General features: G+C 42.7%; 1 protein-coding gene across 1 annotated transcript in view; it reads left to right on the top strand.

Moving 5' to 3' along the window:
* Positions 1–22,583, top strand: part of Scg3 (secretogranin III) — a 37,577-nt gene that overhangs the window by 3,421 nt on the left and 11,573 nt on the right. Inside the window, exons 5-10 of the mRNA XM_050126024.1 lie at positions 3,831–3,973; positions 5,101–5,292; positions 10,825–11,002; positions 14,232–14,348; positions 16,581–16,664; positions 18,647–18,784. Of these exons, the coding sequence (XP_049981981.1) occupies positions 3,831–3,973; positions 5,101–5,292; positions 10,825–11,002; positions 14,232–14,348; positions 16,581–16,664; positions 18,647–18,784 (852 nt within the window). The remainder of the gene's footprint in view (positions 1–3,830; positions 3,974–5,100; positions 5,293–10,824; positions 11,003–14,231; positions 14,349–16,580; positions 16,665–18,646; positions 18,785–22,583) is intronic.

Genomic DNA, 22,583 nt, shown 5'->3' with positions numbered 1-22,583 from the left:
CCAAAATCCTTCATAAAGTTTCTGTCTTCATAGTTACTGTCAAACACATGTGGGCTTGTCCAGCATACATGATCTGATAGACATTTTGCTCCTTGCCGTCATTGCAATTTTGCTCCTTGCCGTCATTGCTCGTCTTGTAGTTTGAACCTTTATATTTGTAACTGTAACCACTTACGATTGCCTTTATCCAAAACTACACTGAAACACTCACAAGAACAGAGACATTATAGGGCAGTGCCTGAATAGTCCTTAATTCATTGTATGATTCTATAAATAAGCAAAGAAATGAAAGAACGTGTGAGGGAATCAGTGAACCTCTGTAAATGGAGTATTTTCAATTCTGCAGACCAGTGCTTAGAAGTGAGCATGGGCTTTCTTCTCTGTCTTTGTTTTTGTTTCATGGCAATGAGGAGACTTTTAAAGTGCATTATATGTGTTGAGTAGATGGAGGCAATGATTTATGCTCTGCTATTTGGAGAATTTAAATCTTGAATTCTACTTTTTAACCTAAGGTATGTTGACCAGAAGCAAATCGACACTAGGCATAATTGCGTAAAAGAAATTAATTTAATCACTCTGGTTAAACAGAACATTTGGTTTAATAAAGTAAAAAAAGAATGTAGTATTTGTCTGACTTGATTAGCCACACTGGTTATAGGAACCAGCAGAGACACAGATTTGTTTGTGACTTGAGAGTCTACTTTTTAATTAGTCATTTTACTGCCAGTTTGTAGGTTTAAAGCGATAGGGCTGGTCCTCATGTTTTTTGGCTTATGCCCAGATTTGCTTTAACTTTACTTGAGATCCTACGGAGACTAAGTCAAGGGTCTTAGAGAGAATGTTTTGTGGGTGAAGGTCTAGTTTCCTTTCAGAGCCTGCAAATCCTAGAGTCAGTGGGTCTGAACCCGCCTAGGCATCCGAACAGAGCATCAGAGATGTCCAGGCTCCGCCCCAGAGGTAGAGTGAGGGAGAGGGTCTTTGGCAGGCTATGTCCTCGGACCCAAGACTGCCTTTAGAAAAGCTCCAAATTCAAAATCCTTGCCTGTTTCTCCCTTATGTGCTTATGCTTGAGGTGCCTTTGAGTGTTCAGTAGCCGGAATTTATGGGGGAATTCTCACATTGCAGGTTATGATCTAGATAATAAGCTCTGTGCATCCAGGGACCATGCTAAACACAACCATCACTCTACCAGTGTCTGGCAGATATTAAGACTTGAATTCAATTAAACTGAAGAAACGAATTCCAAGTGTTAAATGAGATACTAGGTACAACCAGCACTCTAACTCTGGTGTCTGGAACATAGTAAGACTTCAATTTTACTGGAGAAATAAATTCTAGGTATTAAATGAGATACAAGGAATACAAGACATAGCAGGGCCACAGTCCTTTGATGTCTGTATAGAGCATTGTAGCTGCCTAAAGGTTAAAATTTGAATCTATGCCGGCTTCTTTCTGAGGCTTCACACGGGAAGCATAAAACACTCCTTTGAGCACAGCTGGGAAATCACCTTAAGGTATTCTTCTCATTTTCAAAGAGCGTGGGGGAAACTGATGGAAGGTAAGGGCAGTGGCCAAGTACTTCGCTTTTAACTGCAGCTCTCAAAGTTCCACCGTGGGAGACCTGAGTTCCTGGCTCAAGAGCCCGCAGCGGCGCAGCAGAGGAGGAAGACATTTCTTCTGAGTTTCCAGCATTCTCCCCATTGGGAAGTAAATGAGCTGAAAAACAGTCATCTGGGTTTTTTTCCAGCGTCAGCAGGCAGCCAACATTCTTTCCTTCTCAGCTCCTAAGGGAGAAGTGGGGAGGGAAGTGAATTCTTCCTCCTCTGCATAGACGGAAGACTAGTCCCCAGCGCCTGACTTGCAACCCACAAATGGAAAATTCAGACCGAAGTGATAGAGAGGCTGTGCTCCTGAGAAACAGATGAAGAACTCCACTTCCAACCAGACATGAAGGGAACTAATTTTACGATTTTTGTCACTCTGGCACTTGGGTCTCAAAGGGCTTGTGGCTGAACAAGAACACGGTCTTTGCGTATAACCACCACTCATCTTCATAAAGCCTGCATCCAAAAGCAGGAGAGGGTGTCTGCCTGAAGCTGCAGTGCCACCATCCCCACGGTCTAGAAGAAAGGCCATGCCATGGGAGAAATTCCCTGGCCAGATCCCCAAGGGTCTTGGAAGAAAAGGGCAGAATTGGGATGGAAATATGTTGTTCTTTCATTGAGGGAAAGTGATAAGGATTATAGTCATAGAGCTGGGTGTTATGATACATGCATTTAATCTCAGTACTCTGGAGGCAGAAGCAAGAAGATCTCTGAGAGTTCAAAGCCAGGCTACATAATGATACTCTGTCACAAAAAATAAAGCATTATTCATAACATATCTGGCAAGGAATTCTATTTCCATTTTCTCCAGAAAATAATCACAATTCCTTTAAAAATCTGCCAGGCAGTGGTGGCACACATCTTTAATCCCAGCACTCAGGAGGCAAAGGTGAATCTCTGTAAGTTCGAGGCCAGCCTGGTCTATAGAGTGAGTTCCAGGACAGACAGAGCTGTTACACAGAGAAACCGTGTCTTGAAAAACAAAACAAAAATATTAAAAATCTAAATCCACTAGGCATAATTGCAGTAGTACACTCTTACACACACTGCTGTATGATTCAAAATGTGCATTTATAATCTTACTTCATCTGTTCCTTATAACTCCAATCAAATTAAATAAACCCTTACTCATAATTGTTTGTTTTATTGTTTGGGCTTTACAAATGCTAGACAAGCACTCTACCACTGAGCTAAGCACAGAGACCAATGCCCTTATTATTTTGTCCAATGATCCAAGGTCTATAGCGAACAAGAGAAATCACTATGCTAAACCACTGATCTTTCCCATCTGCCTCTATATGACAGATTATTAACACTTTGTAAATCAGATCTGATCGATGTGGTATACTCAGTAAAGCGGACCTGTTCAATGTGGTATAGATACTCTGTAAAGCAGACCTGTTCAGTGTGGTATAGACTTCTGGGATTCTTGTGTGGATGGACCAAGGCTTCATTGACTTTGTCCCCTTTCTCCCTCACATTAGTTTGTTGTCATTGTCATCATCGTTGTTCTTGTTGTTTAGAGTTTGAGTTTGCTTTGTTTGAGACAAGGTCTCTCCCTGTTAGCCAAGCCTAGTCTCAAACTCATGTCAATCCTCCTGCCTCAGGCTCCCAAGCACTAGGTTTGCAGGCGTGAACCATCACACACAGCCCTTTTTTCTCACTCAGAATGATCCCTTGCCTTATTCTGAAGTTACGTTAAATGAATTCCCAGGAAAACTAAGGACATATATTCACAGGCTTCTCTGCAAAATTTGTATGATGTTCATGTATATCTCTCGCTTTAATATTTTTATTCCAGGCTCATAAAATAAGCTCCCTGTCTTTTGGAGACTGGGGTTTATTATTGTTAACTTTAAGCTTTGTTATGTAGAGGTACTCCAGCATTATTCCAGGCTCATAAAATAAGCTCCCTGTCTTTTGGAGACTGGGGTTTATTATTGTTAACTTTAAGCTTTGTTATGTAGAGGTACTCCAGCAGCCAGGCACGGCAGTCCATGCCTGTCATTTCAGCACTCAAGAGGCAGAAGCCGAGGACTGCTGGAAGTTCCAAGTCAGCCAGGGTGACATAGTAGGACACTATCTCTAAATGGATGAATGACAAATGAATAGGTGATAAATATATGTAACAAAAATCTTGAGTATTTCAGAAAGTATGGGCTATAATATGGTGCATAGAATAGGTGTGTACTCACCATGCTGTGAAGCTGTGCTTGCTCTGTCTAGATGACCCGGATGGCCTGCATCAACTGGATGGAACCCCTCTAACTGCTGAAGACATTGTCCACAAAATTGCTACCAGGATCTATGAGGAGAACGACAGAGGAGTGTTTGACAAGATTGTTTCTAAACTGCTGAATCTCGGCCTAGTAAGTGGTTTGCAGGAGAGCAAACTCGGTTCTCAGTACATTCTACAGTGTCCTGGGAAGTTGAGCCTCGTAATTCAAGAAATCAAATGTTTATGGGGCACCTACTTTGTACTAGGCTCCCAAGGACTCCCTTGGGTTTATCAGAAGGGCCAGATAAGCACACACGCCCATCACACAGACAGTTTGAGAGTTGTATAGCTGTGCAGTTTGCCAGAGAGTGGTGTGTGCCCAGTGGGAAGTAGGGAAAGGCTTCAGAGGAAGAGGTGTTTGAAATGAGCTTAGAAGGGAAGTCAGGCTATAACAAGCAGAGGCAGAGGATGTGTGTGGCAAAACCAGAAATAACATGAGCAGAGACTGGCAGTGGATGCTTGAGGAACTCTGAGCGATTGAATCCTCCCTAGTCACGACTTGGCTGCTCAGCCCTGACACAGCCCAGCAGGTTTCTCTGAGGTTCTTAGTCACAAGGATCCTGTAACTGATCATGTGACCTGCAGCTAAAGAGCAGCATCCCTCAGGTGTCTCTCTCAGGAAGCATCCCTAGGGTTTCAGCAGGTACCACTGACAGCTTGCATGAATAGCCTACTTCTTCTTGGAGTGCTGGGCAGTTACCACCACAGCCTGCATAAGAAAGGATTATCTGTTGCAAAGAGAAGTTTCCTTGATTAGGAGTGAAGACTCCACTTATCTGTGGGTATAAAGATAAACATTTGTGTTGTTGTTAGAGATTAGGCTGGCTTAGTAAAGTAGTGGTTGTAGATTCTCCTCCAATATCCATGACTTCATCAGCACTGAGGAGTTAGCTAGGCTTCCAGCACCAGCGTGGTTTCACCTTTGTTGAGCAGGTCTTAAGTCTGATTAGAGAGCTGTTGGTTACTACGAAAGTATGCATGCCTCTACTATCCCCTTAGGGAAATTGTGCCATGCTGGCGTTCATTGCTGTGGCTCTGGGAGTCATAGCTGAGTAGGACTGTTGGAAGCTTGCATGGTGCCTACATGTTCAACTGGAGTTTACATTTTATCTTAGCCAAAAGGTCAAGAAGTTATTGAACTAGAGTTCAGGTGTCTATTTGTTTAGTTATGTCCAGGAACGGAAATAGCAGCTCTATGGCTTCGTTTCTTTATAATAGATCACTGAAAGCCAGGCACACACTCTGGAAGACGAAGTAGCCGAGGCTTTACAAAAATTGATTTCCAAAGAAGCCAACAATTACGAGGAGGCCCTGGATAAACCCACAAGCAGGACCGAGAATCAGGCTGAGGCCCTGGATAAACCCACAAGCGGGACCGAGAATCAGGCTGGAAAAATATCAGAGAAAGTGGTATGTACAAGAGTGTGAGGAATGCGTTCGTGTCATGGGCATATGAGTATGTGTGCTTTATGTATCTCTGTACAATTAGTGCCTTACCTGATGCCAAAGAGTATTTGGAAAGTGTCTCATTTTTAGCACACTGGGAACATATCATATGATACAAGTATTTACAGCATCCCAAATGTGCTGGAACCAATGCTCCAAAGCATTTTTGGTATTCCATCCATTTACATAAATGTTATCATCTATTCCCAGTGCATGTGTATGAACATCCATGTACACACAGAGAGAGAAAGATGGGAGGGGTAGATAGATCAATCCTCTGCACAGCAGCCTCACACCCCCAGTCTGATCCTTCCTCTGTGTAAGGCTGCGTTCTTCCACCTGCCCCTTCCCCTTTTCATTGGTTCAGAAGCCTGTCTATCGCCTTTCATCTGGGCTTGCAGTTCATTCTTATTTCCCCTTCCTGGGCTCCTCTCTGCATTTTTCTCTTGGAATCAACAAAGTTACGGTGATCTTGGTCTCCTCACTCAGCTCTCTTTCTGGAGAAATGTAGCAATGGAGGCTGTCAGATTCCTTGCTTTGCCTTTGATTTTCCTTCTCCTGAGTACACAGACCTGAAGCTCCCCCTCCCCTTAGCACCTCCAGCATCCTCTGTGATACAAAGCAATGCTATATAGAATGCTGAACTTCTGTTGTTTGCTTTGGGGTTGGGTTTTCTTGGAAGGTGGTTATTTGCTGATTCTCACATGATATGTAAGCTGGCCTCAGCTCAGTGGCAAATACTCCTTCTGACCTTCTACGTACTAGGTTATAGGCGTGAACTATCACATGCAATACAGTTGTTTCTGTGGCTTTAGTTTTGTTTTGGTGTGTGTTTGTGTTTCTCTCATGTAGTCCAAGCTGGCCTTGAATTTTCTGTGTTCCTAAGGTTGTCTTTGAACTCTAGATCAAATCCTCCCAGGTTCCCAAATGCTTGGATTACAAATGTGTATCAACAGGCCCTGCAGAGATGCTATTTTAGAAGGGCCAGAAAATAAGATCGGTTCTGGCCTACTCCAACAAGGCCATACCTCCTAATAGTGTCACTCCCTGGTGATCAAGCATTCAAATCTATGAGCCTACGGTGTCCATTTCTATTCAAACCACCAAACTTTTCATATTCATGGAGGAACAGATCTACAGGTCTACACAAAAGCAGTTGTGACTTAACAACCCTTCACTTGTTACATTTATTCATTTCTAAAACATCCATATGCTTGGCTTGTTGTTCATGTCTTCTAAATGCACTAATGCAAACAAAGTATTCTTTCAGAGTACCATAGGGTGCTAAGAACGCCATGGTAATTTAAAAAGACACAATCTCTCCTCCCACGGAGGTCAAGTTCCAGTGGAAGACGTAGATTGTCTCCAAACAGTCATTGTAAAGGCAACCGCATCAAGAGCTTAGAGAAAGGGCACCTGTTCTTCACTTAGGCTGAGAGCAGGCTTCCCTAAGGAAGCAATTTGAGCCGAAAACTAAAAGTCAAATAGGATTAACTTGTAAACAGGAGAGGTCACGTGTGTGGAGTATCCAGGCAACTGAAACAAGGGCCTGTGACTGACAGGGAAAGGAGAGCAGTGTCAGGAGACTGCGGAGTAGCCCCAGCCCAGACCACGCAGAGCCTCAGTCTTATGTAGAGTCTGATGCCTACTGTAAAAGCCAGGGAAAAATACTAAAGGGTTTTACCTTCATCTGATTCTCATTGCTACAAAAGAATACCTGGGACTAGATAATTTACTAAAAAGAGAAACAGGAACTGGAGGGATGATGGCTCATCAGTTAAGAGTGTTAAATTCTCCTCCAGAAGACCCAGGTTCAATTCCCAACACCCACATGGTGACTCATGACTCACAACCTTCTATAACTCCAGTCATAGGGGATTCAGTGTCTGGCCTCCTCCACCTCTACCAGGCATACACCTGGTGCACAGACATACGTGCAAGCAAAACACCCACACACATAAATATAAATATGAATCTTTTCTTTAAAAATGGAAAATAAATGTATTTAGTGCACAGCTTTGGAGCTGAAAAGCCCAAGATGGAATAGTTGAGGCCCTGTGTGGCTTGCCCTGTGAGATGGGAAAGGGGAGGGACAAGCAGGTGTATGTGTAAGAGGGGCAGGGGTACCACTCACCTTTTAACAAGTCTCTCTCACACAAGTCTCTCCCACACAGTAGCTAGCCTTAACTAGCCCAGTCTTGTCAACAGTGGAGAGACACAGCCTAGCACAGCCACCAGCTGCCCAAGGAGCACCCTTTCCCCTAGAGACTCCGTTCAGGTAAAGCCAGAGCCTTGACTGCAGCTCAGAAAAGAATCACAGAACAAGCCAGAATGAAGCCAAGTTAGCAAACGCATTAACTGTTTAGACAGAAAATCATAGGGAAAAAGACAGTGCACACCTACAATATGGGTGCAAAGCTCCCTGACAGTCACATTTGTGTGTCTTTGCCAGGGCTGTGTCTATGACCCTGTGTCTTTTTAAGTCAGGGTGCAAAAAGGATGCAATTTTCATGTTTCATATTGTAAATGAACCACAAGGTGCTTTTATGGGGTGCATTATTTAGATTTAGAGATGGGAAAGGGGTACTAAATTGACAAAATTCTAGGCCTAACTAATCATTTTAACCCCCTGTTTGAGAGGTCTTTAACATGCCGGTATCTCTGTTGGCAATTTGGGCTTTCTCTGTTGAGTTTCTTGACTCTGCCAGCCAGAAAGTCAAAGCAGATCCCAGAGAGGGATTTTCTTTTTTTTTTTTTTTTTTTTAAATATTTTTTTATTTTTTTTTTTATTTTTTTTTTTTTATGTATNGTATATGCCTGCAGGCCAGAAGAGGGCACTGGACCTCATTACAGATGGTTGTGAGCCACCATGTGGTTGCTGGGAATTGAACTCAGGACCTTTGGAAGAGCAGGCAATGCTCTTAACCACTGAGCCATCTCTCCAGCCCCCAGAGAGGGATTTTCTTCCTTCCTATGTCTTCTGAATTGGCCCAATCTTCTGTCCTGCCTGGGTCCCTCACGAAAGGCCGAGTATAGTTACTTTTCTATCTCTGTGATAAAACACTGCTGTAGGCAGAAGCTGCTTGCCTGTTTCCTGGCTGCCCAGACTGTAAATAATCACACAGAAACTATATTAATACTGTTTGGCCAACCAATAGCTTAAGCATTAATAAGCATATTTCTAGCTAACTCTTACACTTAAATTAACCCATTTTATTATTTTATCTTTTACCACGATGCTCATGGTTTACTGGTAAGGCTCCAGGCATATTTCTCCTTCGGCAGCTACATGCCATCTCTTTGACTCTGCCTACTCTCTCCTCCTCTATCTGCTTGGAATCCCTACCTTACCCTAATCTACACTACAATAGGCCCAAAGTAGCTTCTTTACTAACTAAAGGTATTCGCAGCATACAGAGGGGAGTCCCACATCACTCAATGAACACAGCTACTTACAAAAAAAGAGTTTGTTTGAGCTTACAGTTCCAGAGTACTAAGAGCCCATCACATTACAATGAGGAAGCAAGGCAGCAGCAGGCACGGAGGCTGGAGCCCAAGGCGGCAGGTACAGAGGCTGAAGCCCAAGGCAGCAGCAGGCAGCCAGGGAGGCTGGAGCCCAAGGCGGCAGGCAGGGAGGGAGGCTGGAGCAGCAAGGTGAAAGTTCATATCTTAAACCATAAGCAGGAAGCAAAGAGAAAACTGGGAATGGTGTGTAGCTTTGAAACCTCAAAGCCAGCCTCCAGTGACACACTTCCTCCAACAAGGCCATAGCTCCTAAGCTTTCCCAGAAGGCACCATCACTTGGGAAACCAGGTATTCAAATCTCCAAGACTAAGGGAAACATCTCATTCAAACCAACACAAACATTAATCCATTCCTGAGGGAGGAGCCTGTATGAACTTGCTATGTCTCAAAGACCCTCAAAGGCCCTGCCTTCAACACCTTTACATTGGCAATTAAAAATTCTTTTTTTTTCTTTATTTTTATTTTATGGCATTGTGGTTTGACCTGCATGGATGTGTGTGTGTGAGGGCGTCAGATCCCCTGAAACGGGATTTACAGACAATTGTGAGCTGCCATGTGGGTGCTAGAATTGAACCCAGGTCTCTGGAAGAACAGCCAGTCATCTCTCTAGCCCCAGTAATTCAAATTTCAATGTGAATTTTGACAGGAATAGGCCATATCCAAACCATAGCATAGCAGGAGTATGTGTGTGTATGTATTTGTGTGTGTATGTATGCATGTGTACAGGTACATGTGTACATGTGGGTATGTTTACATGTAGGCACGTGTACATGTCAGCATGCATGAATGTAAAGGCCAGAGGACAACCCCGGGTGTTATTTCTCAGGCACCGTCCACCTTGTGTTTTGAAACAGAGTCTCCCACTGACCTGGAATTCACCAAGCAAAGTAAGATAGTAGCCATCAAGCCAAAGAAATCTGCCTATTTCCACCTTCCTAGCCCTGGGATTATAAGCGTGTGTCACTGGGATCAACTTTTATTTTGTTATTTTTTTAAGTAATTTATTTATTCTTATTTTGTATGCATTAGTACTTTGCCTGCATGGATGTCTGTATGAGGGTGTTGGATCCTGGAGTTACAGACAGTTGTGAGCTGCCATGTGGGTGTTAGGAATTGCACCTGGGTCCTCTGGAAGAGCAGTCAGTACTCTTAACCAATGAGCCGTCTTTCCAGTCCCATCAACTTTTATTTTTAACGTGGATTCTGTGATCAAACTGGGACACTTGTGCTCATAAAGCAAGCACTTTACCAACCCAGATTCATCTCTGGCCTCCTTGTAGTAGATCTTAAGCAAAGTCTTTAAAGATGAAATTGCTAGAAAGATACTTCGGTCCACAGGGCATAAGATACTGAACTGAGAAGACATTTGCAATGAGTGGTGTACTAGTTAGAAGGGGGGCATGAAGGACTGCGTGGACGAACATGGGTTACCGGAGAAAGAGATGTAAAAATTGCCATAAGATTTGAAAGTAAAGCCAACAAGGATACTGATAGATCAAATGTGGAGAAACAAAGGAAAAAGAAAATCTCTTAGATTTTTGTCTAGTCTACTGAATGGCAAGTGAGCTTTCACCAAAATAAGAACAAAGATCAGATCTGAGAAGCGGAAAAAAAAATATTACGTATCGTCCAGAGACAAAAAATCTCCTGGAAGTTCTAAGGTATTTGTACAGTTACTGATGGACAGTCCAAAAGCTTTCCTGGTTCACCCCACTCCACCCCTATGCATCGTGTGAATCAAAGTTCTCTCCTCACTGAAAGACTCATGGAGGGGAATGTGGCCAAAGCAGAACCATAGAAATCCCCAGTCTAGTCTCTCCTGAGACACACAAGGGAGCTCCTACCTAGAACCTGCCGGGCTTTGTGAAGGAGGAGGAACCCCGAGGCCATCTGAAAGGAGAGAACTGACCTGGAGCTGCATTCATTCTAAACCATCTTTATTTGTTATTGTCTTTTTCCCCCTCACTGAAGACTCCAGCGGCAGCCATGCACGATGGCTTTGCTAACAGAGAAAATGACGAGACCGTATCTAACACCTTGACCTTGTCAAACGGCTTGGAAAGGAGAACCAACCCCCGCAGTGAAGATAACTTTGAGGAACTCCAGTATTTCCCCAACTTCTATGCATTACTGACGAGCATCGATTCAGGTAACCACCACTTTATGACCGTGAGGAAGGGAAATGAGACAGTAATTCTTGGAAATGTGTGGGTGGTTTGCTTCCTGTTCGTGGTTTCCAAGTACAGTTCTCTATGACATACACTGTTGGCTGGGAAAAACATTTCACTTTTTTTTTTTTTTCAAAAGTGGTGTGCTAGTGTGCTAGTCATGGAAAGGGCAATCAGGAAATGTGGAGTGAGTTTCTGGATAATTTAATCTCGTTAACAGACAGTTCATTTATTTGTTCAGTAAACAGTCATGGAACATCTGCTGCGTACAGGTACCCAAATCTGTCACGTGCTGAGATGAATCACTGACCTGCCCTGACCCAGCTCAGTCTTCGCTCTTACTATAGCTGCTTTTTTGTTACCAGACTTTTTAATTTCGTTTATTTATTCATTTATTTTGTGTGTAGACATGAGTGCCACAGCTTACATATAAAGATTGGGGGACAATTTGCTGGAATCAGTTTTTTCTCTTGACTGTTGTGGATCATAGGAATGCGATTCAGATCATCAGGCCTGGCAGCAAATGCTCTGAGCACCCATGCTGTCTCTCTGGCTCTTCAGCTTTCTCTGATGCTCTGTTCCCATCTTTATTGAGGGGTACTTAATATGTATACCCCTATCATCCTAGATTCCTAGCTCTTTTGGGACTGAGGTAGAAGGATTACCGTGAGCATGGGTCCAGCCTGGTCTATATTGTGAGCTTGAGGCCAGCCTTAGCTACATAACAAGATCCTATCTTACACAGATACACACACACACAATTGTATACAATAGGCATATACCATGGTGTTTTAGTGTTCATCTTCATTGTGAAATGTTCATCATGGTGTGGCCAATGACTGTGCCTATCACCCATACATATAGTTGCTATTGTCTCTTTCTTCTTTTTTATTCTTGTTCTCGTGAGGATATGATCTAGCAGATTTCAAATATGTATCCAATGTTACCAGCCATACTTGCCAAGTTTCACAGACTCCAGACTTTTCGCACTACAGAACAGAAACTTGGTACCTTTGACCAGCATCTCCCAGGTTTACCCAGTCCTAGGCAATGACATTCTACTCTGCACTTCAACGACTTAGCTTTTTTAAATTCCACGTGCAGCTGTCTTTCTATAAGCACAGAGGTGTCGGGACCTCCTCTGGATACCAAAATCCACACATAGTCAAGTCCTTTATATAAAATTCTACAAGGCTTGAGTTTGATTACTGTAACACACACAGCCCCTTCACACACATACGCACATACAGAGGTGGAGGAGAGAAAGAGAAAGAGATGGCGGAGAGGGAGCTGGAGTAAGATATAGTATTTTCTTATAATCATTACATATCTTCCCATGGACTTTAAATCATCTCTGATTTACTTACAATGGCTCCCACAATGGAAGTGCTATACAAATGGTTGTTAAACTGTATTGCTTGGGGAACAGCGGCAAGAAAATGACCTGTCCATGCTCAGTAAAAACGCAGTCATATTTTTTCTTTAATATTTTTGATCCTCAGCTAGTTGAATCCATGGATAATGAAGCCTAGGGTTTGGAACTGAGAGAATGCCGTCTCTGTCTCTGTCTCTGGATTGTTTTACCTAGTGTGTTTTCTAGGCACGGTGTCAAAAAACAAAACATCAAGAGAAAATCCTGCCAGTTGTATTAAATCTTGTGCAAAGCTTTCATTTTCCTCTCTCAGTGGGAGCCTTCTTTGCTCTCCTCTGAATTATTCAAGACATTGCTTACTAGACATTTTCTGCTTTGGTTTTCCAGTGAGTCCACATGAGCGTGGGATGAAAGAAAGTCCAGAGCCCAAACACATCTGACAAATTGTTCTTTTGTAAACACATCCTCCCCAGTCTCTTCAGTCACATGTGTACAGAGCTGTCTGTAGGATTTGGCTTCTGTGTGTTTCTGGTTAATCTGCAAACGATGAGAATCTTAATCTCTTCTGTCACTGTTCAGACAGATGCCCCACATTGTCCCAACAGCTTTCCCCGTCCCTGCTGAAGTGAACAATTGGGTAAATTTTCTAGAGCTGTAATTTGGTTTCTCCATAAAGTGATCATAGAATGACCTTCCAGCCCAGGAGAATTCTCTTTGTCCTTCAGGTCCAGATATTGGCCAGATGGCACCGGCCTCTCTGCTTGAATCTGCAAGGCTGGGTCTGGAGGATCTGTCTGAGCCATCTTGCCCCATGGGTTGGCAAAATGACCAGCTCAGAATCTGTGTCATTCTAATGAGTCACTTCTACTCTGTGAAGAGCGTCAGCATAATGCTAAATATACTGGCCCACCCTTGAACAAGGGATGACCAAAGTCATTTGTCACGTCTTTTTTAGTATCTTCCTAACTCATCTCCCTAACTCAGCAACCTGTGATGGTTTGGGTATTTTTTAAACTCCACTGTGTGGAATGTTATTTATTTGTTTTATCTTTCAGGTTTGTTTGTTTGTTTTTTGTTTTAAGGTGGTGTCTCCTGCTTCCCAGGGTGACCTCAAACTATGTCCAAGGATGACCTTGAACTTCTCACCCTCTAGTTCCCAAAATGCTGAGACTAAAGGCTTGAGTCAACAAGCCTGGTTTATTCAGTGCTGGAGTTTAAGCCTTAGGCCTTATATACACTAAGCAGGCACTGTACCAATGGAACTATAATTCCTACCCCAGAAGTGAATTCTTTTCTGTCTATTTTATTACTCTAATATTTCAGATGAAATTAAAGTCCCATGGGAAAGATAACATGCGTTCATTTCTAAAAAGCCGTTTTTATAGCTATAAGCTGCCCTACATTTCCAATTGTGTCTTAGTTTTTGTTGTTTTTTAAGTTAAATGTTTGTGCTATTTGTTATAAATAAAGGGGGAGATATTTCAATAATTATGCCTTACTTCATAGATTGGCAGTGAAGGATAAAACTATCATCTATTATTATTTTAATAATAATATTATTATTATTTAAATTATTTTGCTTCTCATCAGGGCCGGAGTCATGGCTCAGCAGCTAAGAGCAATAAACTCTTCCAAAAGACCCAAGTTCCATTTCCAGTACCCACACCATGGTCACACCCCTCTGTAACTCCAGTTCCAGGGGCTCTCTCACCCTCTTCTGGCCTCTGCAGGCATGCATGCCTGTGCTTCACAAATATATATGAGGGCAAACACCCATGCACCCATAAAGTAATAGAGATAAAATGATTTTAGTTAATTATTTTGTTCTTTTACCATAGAAAAAGAAGCGAAAGAGAAAGAAACCCTGATCACGATCATGAAGACGCTGATCGAGTTTGTGAAAATGATGGTCAAGTACGGCACTATATCTCCAGAAGAAGGCGTTTCCTACCTTGGTGAGCATTCTGCCTTATTTTTACCATGGCTACGTTCATTGTTCAAAGCAAACTAAGGATCTGGCAATAATCGCCTCACTGATTTGATGATTTATGCCGGAGCAGCCCAGATCTCCAGGGTAACAGAGTTGCTCGGCTTAACGATGCATGCAGATAAAATTAATTAGACATTCTGGAGTTTTCATCTTAATAATTCAGTTTGAAGAAAAACCTTCCACATTTTTTATATTAAACCTTATTAGTGCTTTAAAATAATCTCCAGGGAGCAATTTTATTACAATTTAGCCCATTAACATTTTTTTTTACTTGTGTTTAGAAGTCTGGGTTAAATCTTGATTTCCCCCTCTGAGTACTGTACATGGCAAGCAGAAAGAGTTCTGGCTGGGGAAACAGGAACCTTGCTCTGCTGTACTAAGAAGGTCCTGCTCCTTTTTTGAGGGGATGGGCGGTTGAAACAGGCTTCTCTGCAGCTTTGGTGCCTGTCCTGGAACTAGTTCTTGTAGACCAGGCTGGCCTAGAACTCACGGAAATCCACCTGTCTCTGTCTTCCAAGTGCTGGGATTAAAGGCATGCACTACCACTGCTTGGCAAGGCTTCACTTCTTCTGTCTGTTAAATGAAGGATGAAACAACTCTCAGGTCACACTCAACCACTGACAGAAGTCAGGGCAAGAACTTAAGGCAGGAACCTGGAGGCAGGAGCTGATTCAGAGGCTATGCAGGAGTGCTGCTTACTGGCTTGCTCAGTCTGCTTTCGTACAGCACCCAGGACCATTAATCCAGGGGTGAGACCGTCCACAGTGTTCCGGGCACTTCCATGTCAATCATCAGTCAAGAAAAGGCACCACAGGCCAATCTGTTGGGGGCATTTTTGCAACGGAGGTTCCCTCTTCCTAAATGGCTCTAGCTTGTGTCAAGTTGACATAAAAGTAGCCAGCACATACATGGTGTATATACAGGCAAACAGGCAAAATATTCATACAAGTACATACTTAAACCTTTTAAAAGGTTAAAATGAGTTATGTGATGCAAGTACTCAATTGTTTTGATTTTTTAAGGGCTTTTGTTTCCCTGAGTACTTTTCAACACCCATGTGCTTTGGGCAAAGAGAAACAAATAGATGTAGAAATGCCACTGTGGTCAGCATGATCCAAAATTATTCAGCATGAACCCTGGGTTTTACTACATAGAAATAGTTTTACTAGTTGTATTTTTATTATAAAAAAAAGAGAGCATATTTCTTGTTTTTTAAAAAAAAAGTCATTCAAGGCAAAAAAAGAAAAAGAAAAAAATGCAAAAGAAAGTTAAAATCACTGCTGATACTAATCCCCTCACAACATTTTGATTTACAGTCTTCTAGATGTCTTGTCTGTGTAGGTATATATGTGAGTCTACCTATTCTCTTTGTCTTAAAAAGAAATGTGTTCAGATTACAGTTGGTGTTGTCCAACCAACTCTATTCCTCTAACACCGTGATTCTCAGCCTTCCTCCTGCTGCAACCCTTTGATACAGTCCCTCCTGTTGTGGTGACCCCCCCCAACCATAAAATTATTTTGTTGTAATTTTGCTACTGTTATGAATTTTAATGTGCTTTCTGTCTCAGGCAATTCCTGTAAATGGGGTTGTTTGACCCCAAAGGGGTCATGATCCACAGGTTGAGAAACTCTACGGTTACACAATGCAATATAAATATTTGATATACAGGATATTCAATATGTGGCCCCAAATGGGTCACAACCCACAGGCATTGTTCAGGACAATGTCAAGCGTGTGACTTGGGAAGTCTGTGCTGTCATTTCTCCTGTGGAATTAGGTCAAAGACACTGCAGAGGCTTCTGTGTAAGCAGCTGTTCCCGCTGCTACCTGAAGCTAAGTGTCTACATGGTAACCACTAACCACAAGTTGCTACTTAAGTGGGAAGTCATTAAAATTAAGTGCTTACTGGCTAAGCCAGTTGGCCGGGCATGGTGGCTCGAGCCTGTAATCCCAGCATCAGGGATGATAGCGTTAGGAGGATTAAATAGGAGTTGGAAGCCAGCCTTGGCTTCAGAGAAGTCTCAGGTCAGCCTAGGGTAGAATAAGACTTTCCTTGAAAGGACATTAAAAATAAAAATGAATAAATAAAAATCTAAGACAGGAGTTGTGGCACACACCCATAATCACCACATATGGGAGTGAACGTTTAATATCATTTCTCAGGAAATTAAAGCATATTTCTTCTCTTCTTTCTAGAAAACTTGGATGAAACAATTGCTCTGCAGACCAAGAACAAGCTGGAAAAAAACAGCACTGACAGCAAAAGCAAGCTTTCCCCAGGTAGGATTTACTTACCTGGGACGGGTTTTATTTTTCCTAGCTGCTAAAAGAATAACTATTTTACTGGTAAAGAGTGAGCTTCCGTAAACGTTAATAAAGCATTATAGATCTCAAAACATTTTGAAATCTCAACTTCAAACATAGTAATAACCACATGTCACCTTGGCTACTTTGTAGCCTGTCGTGGCAGAGAATATATACCGCCAAAAGCATGGAAACGTTCTTTCATTTGGGGTCTTCTTTGTTGTTTTTTCTTGGGCTGGGAATTGAACACAGAGCCCCAGTGTGAAAGGCAAGCATTCTGCCATACAGCCACACCTCTAGTGCTGCACTAAAAAGTTATGTAGGTATGTAACAAACACTCTTTGGGGGTACTTGATTACGAAACAGTGAATCCTCTATTAAAGCCTCCATTTGTAGCCAGGCCGCGGTGGCGTACTCCTTTAATCCCAACACTAGGAGGCAGAGGCAGGCGGATTTTTGTGAGTTCGAGGCCAGCCTGGTCTACAAGAGCTAATTCCAGGACAGGCTCCAAAGCTACAGAGAAACCCTGTCTTGAAAAACAAAACAAAAAAAAAAGCCTCCATTTGTGTCTCTTTCTTAACACTTCTTGAGACCACCATCCCAGGCTATCTGTCCTTCCCCACATCTCTTCTCCATAGTCCCACCCCAGATCATCCCACCCCTCGGGGATCCTCTGTGCTCCTCCACAATATGCCCCTTTTCTGTTTCTTTTCCACCCACAACCCTGCTCTGCCCAACAAACAGCATAGAACTGAGCTGTGTGAAGAATCTTCCTCTCAAGGGGAGCGGGGGGGACAAAAAGAGAAAAGATTGCAGGCTCTAGATTCTTATGGTTTAATCATTCCCCCCCCCCCGCACAGAAATTATATACATGTTGGCGATGCTGTACCCTTTAAGATGATGCTTTCATGCAGAGTTTTTTAATTGGTTTTGTTACTAGGGCTCAAAGGCAGGCCTTCATGCTTGCTAGGCAGGAATTCTACCTCCCAGCCTCATGTTTAGCCTTCAAATGGGCTATATTTAGTGTGTGTGTGTGTGTGTGTGTGTGTGTCTGTGTCTGTGTCTGTGTCTGTGTGTGTGTCTGTGTAGAAACCAGAAGTCAACATCAAGTGGCATCCTTATTGCTTTTCATTTTATTTATTAAGACACTATCTTTAACAGAACCTGGAGCTCATAGATTTGGCTACATTAACTGGCCAGCAAGTCCAGAAATCTCCCTGTATTTGCCTCTCCAGTGCCAGGAACTCAAGAGGTCAGAGACAGCAACAGGATTGGTAGTTCAAGGCCAAACTAGGCTACATGAGATCTTGTCTCAAAAAAGAAATTAATGTTATTTGTAACAAGACCTATATAGCACATCCGGTTGACTGGTAACACTAATTAAATTAAAATAAATATGACTGAGGGTATAACTCAGTGGTAGAACACTTGCCTAGCATGCATGAAGCTCTGGATTTGATCATCAGCCAAAGTCCTCCTCAGAGAGGGAAGGAAGGAAGGAGGGAGGGAAGTCAGACAAATAACCAGCTTTGATTGTACATGCCAGCTAGTCTGAAGACTGAGGCAGGAGGATTGCTTGAGCTAGAAGTTCAAGGACAACATAGTGAAAGCCAATCTCTAATATAATAATAATAAACAAGACAAGCAATCGCTCTCTGACGACAGTGTGGCTGAAGGAAGAGTGTCCCCTGCAGAATCTGGAGTGCTAGGAGTCTGGGACCTGCTTCTTATTAACTCAGTGGGTGACCCTGAGCATCTCTTTCTTCCTGGGGCCTCAGTTTCCCCTTCTGTGAAATGATAGTAGAGGGTTGGATTAGATAACCACTGAGATCCCTTTCAGTTCAAAAACCATAACATGACCTCAAACTGTATCTTTTTAATAAAGTTTGTTCTGCATTAAGAATTAAGAAAGGTAGGAAATGGTGTCATAACCACCATGTACTACTCTCTGATCACAGTGCCATCAGAGAAGAGTCACGAAGAAACCGACAGCACCAAGGAAGAAGCCGCGAAGATGGAAAAGGAATATGGAACCCTGAAGGATTCTACGAAAGATGCTAACTCCAACCTCGGAGGAAAGACAGATGAAGCCAAAGGTACAGATCTACCAGCTCTGCATTGGCAATGAAATTGGGGAAGCAGAAGTTTTCAACACTCAAGTAGGGCGGTCCAAAATAAAGCCCCCCACAGCAAATCTGCATAGCTAAGATCTGCAAAGTGGGGTGATCCAGCATCAAGCCCACACAGTACAGTCTACAAAGTTAAGATTAGCATGTGGCACCTACGCTTGAATAGCAGTGTGCTTTAATGGTCTTCAGTCTTCTGGGATGGCAAGTTGGTTTCATTTTTCACTGGGCTGTTGTACTTAGGAAGGTATATTCATGGTTGAGGGAATATCTGCAGTCATTTATGTATTTTTGTAATGTTCAGTTTACAATCCTAATTGATTGAGCAATACTTACTGATTTCTTTAGATAAGAAAGGATTACTGAGTTTACAATTCCACATTTTAATGAGTTGGTTTGGCTTAGTGTTTTGAGACACGTTAGTCCAGACTGATCTAGAACTCTCTGTGTAATCCAGTCTGGCTTCAAATTCATGGCAACCCTCCTGCCTCGGCCTCATGTGTACTAGAATTCCAGGCATGAGCACTATTTCTTTAACTTTTTTAATAGTTCTCTAAATAATCACAATACAGCTTACTCAGCCAGGTCACTCAAGAGTCTGGGTTTAACAAAGCAAACTCTGTACTCAAGGAAGGATGCGGCCTGGAAATGTCTTTAAGAACTTGATAAAAATCCAAATTCAATGGATCAATTTGCTTTAAAAATAAATGTATCTATGGCCCAGAAAATTCACATCGTCTTAAAAGTTTTCAATCTTTCCCAGAAACCAACTTCCCTCAGGAAAAAGACTTAATGGCGCTTTATGTTCTAAATTGTTAAAACTTTTGATTGGGGCAGGATGTGGATTCTGGGTACGCTCATGGTTTAAGCCCCTTTTATTACAAGTTTCATAGTTACTCCACAGAAAAATGATATCCCTATATCTCGAGATACCTTGTGTGAAACACTGCTTCTTTATCAGAAGTTGGGCAGAAATGCTTGACCCTGCTTTACCTTTCTGTTGCTAAGAAATGTTGACCTCTTTGGTATAATTGGAGCCTGCTAGGTCATACCAGTGTCTCATTAGTAGGTTCATCTGGACATTTTATTCCTCAGGAAGAGAGGAGAGTGGAAGTGGGTCAGTTCTCTCTGCTGGGGGAGAGGAATTGGAACTCAGCTAAGTTGTCATCTGAGAACATAACATTAACTGGACTCTACTCTGGCTCTGTATAACTTCCCGTGGTAATGAGTGGGTGGAGTGGGGTGGGCTTTGCTTTCTCTTCTATGCTCTGATATATGATTACCTGGTCCCTCATGCTTATGCCATAGCTCTTTAACATTTTTTACATTTATTTATTTGTTTGTTTATTTACTCATTTATTTAGTGGGGAACACACATGCATGTGTACATACACATATTACAGCACACATGGGTGGTTAGAGGGCAGCTTGTTCTCCCCTCCTACCATGTGAGATCCAAGGATCAAACTCATAAGCTTGACAATAACTCTAACCACTGAGCCATCTCATTGGCCCTATATTTGTTAACATTTTTTTTTCAAATTTTTTAAGATAGAATCTATGTAGGCTTGGCTAGCCTGGAGCTCACTGCATAGACCAGGCTGTCCTCAGACTCATGAAGATCCACCTGCCTCAGCCTCTGCAGTGCTGAGATTGAAGGCATGTGCCACCATGCCTGGCTGTTAACTATTTTACATTGCTTTCCCATTCTTGTCAATTAATGATGATTTTATGGAAAACTTGGCATAGTATGGAAGTAGGAACCCCTTATAATTCCATCCGTTGTCCTCTTAGCACCCCATCTCCACTTTCTGCAAATAAGATATTCTAGATCCACTCCAGATTTGCTTTTCACAAGACTTGAAACCAATTCCCTCGAGGAATTCTGTTTCTTCCCTCCCTCCCTTCTTTCCTTCTCTTATTCCTTCATGTACAAAGGTCACATTCCCCAGGAGCACAGCAACCACACAGTAAGTCCTTTAACCTGTGTAGGCAGCACGCTGAGTGCTGAAGGTGGCACCCTGTGTTGCTGTGCAAGCATCCGCAGGCAGGGTGTAGCATGCCTTTTCTGTTTTTAGAGGAAACACTGAAAATGGAGCATGAATGGTGGGTGGTACCCACTGACTATGTAGAATATGAATGTGTGTTAGCCACTTTTCTCTCACGATAGCGAAACACCTGAGACTCACAACGAGAAAGGTTGGGTTTTGGCTCACAGTTTAAAAGGATCCAGTCCATCATCTTTTGGTCTTGTTGCTTTGGGCCTGTGGTGGGTGGTACATCATAGGAGGAGCCCTGACAGAGCAAAGCCACTCCCTTCAAGGGGAAGAAGAAGGTATAAGCTGGAGTCCCACCATCCCTATTGAATGTGTCTCCCACCACCACCCCTTAAAGTTCCCACAACTTTAAAATGGGGCATGAATGTGGTTGAAGGCAAGACTGACGGGTTTCTATTTCTCTCTTTTTTTCTCTTTCTTTCTTTAAATACAGGGTCTTTAACCCTAGTTGACTTGGAACTCACTATGTAGCCTAGTCTAACCTTGAATTTGTAACAGTCCTGTTGGCTCAGCCTTCTAAGTATTGGAACTAAAGACGTGAGCCACCATACCTGGCAGAGATATTCTCACCCTTCTACATAGGCAGGCAAAAGCCATGCACATGCACACACATCCCACTGGATGGTGAGCATGGTGAGCACGCATGTGGAGTACAGGCTTCCCTCAGAGAGAAAGTTGGAGGCACTGCAGAGTGGCACATAGAATAAGGTAATGGCTCGGTTAAAAGCATTTAATGAAATCATTTAAGGACACACTGGCAAGAATGTTTGCAGAGTGTCTCTTTTGGTTTTGGAGTATGAGGTGATGTTCCCATATAGTCATAGTAAATATTTCTTAACCATGCCAAGCCTTAAACATGCCAAGCAGATGCTGGACATGTGTGTGTATGTGTGTGTGTGTGTGTGTGTGTGTGTGTGTGTGTGTGTAACAACAACAGTATCCCTAGGCTTATATCACTTCACTTTACAAAACGTGTCTGCATGCATTTTGTTTCATGAAAATCCAGTCTAGGGACTGGAGAGCTGGCTCTGTAGTTAAGAGCACTTGCTGCACTTGCAGAGGACCCGAGTCTAACTCCCAGCACCCACATCAGTGGCTCAGCACCACCCATAACTACAGCACCAGAGAACCCAAGGTCTTCTTCTCACCTTAGGCATGAGCACACTTGTGGCATACCTTCACACAGACACTCATAAGAAAAAATTAAAATGTTAAATCAAATTTAATTTTTACCACAGAAATAACACATTTTATTTATTTATTCATTCATTCATTCATTTATTAATTTATTTATTTATTCATTTATTAAAGATTTCTGTCTCTTCCCCACCACTGCCTCCCATTTCCCTCCCCCTCTCCCAATCAAGTCCCCCTCCCTCGTCAGCCCAGAGAGCAATCAGGGTTCCCTGCCCTGTGGGAAGTCCAAGGACCACCCACCTCCATCCAGGTCTAGTAAGGTGAGCATCCAAACTGCCTAGGCTCCCACAAAGCCAATACGTGCAGTAGGATCAAAAACCCAGTGCCATTGTTCTTGAGTTCTCAGTAGTCCTCCTTGTCCGCTATGTTCAGCGAGACGGGTCATTCGTTTATTTTTGAGACAGGGTTTCTCTGTAGCTCTGGAGCCTATCCTGGAACTAGCTCTCTTGTAGACCAGGCTGGCCTCAAAATCACAGAGATCTGCCTACCTCTGCCTCCCGAGTGCTGGAATTAAA

This window comes from Alexandromys fortis, unplaced genomic scaffold (genome assembly GCF_014885135.2).
Source record: "Alexandromys fortis isolate MF-2015 unplaced genomic scaffold, M_Fortis_MF-2015_v1.1 scaffold_22, whole genome shotgun sequence".
Taxonomy (NCBI): Eukaryota; Metazoa; Chordata; class Mammalia; order Rodentia; family Cricetidae; genus Alexandromys; species Alexandromys fortis.
The sequence above is the reverse complement of the archived record's forward strand: the minus strand, read 5'-3'. Positions and strand labels throughout refer to the sequence as shown.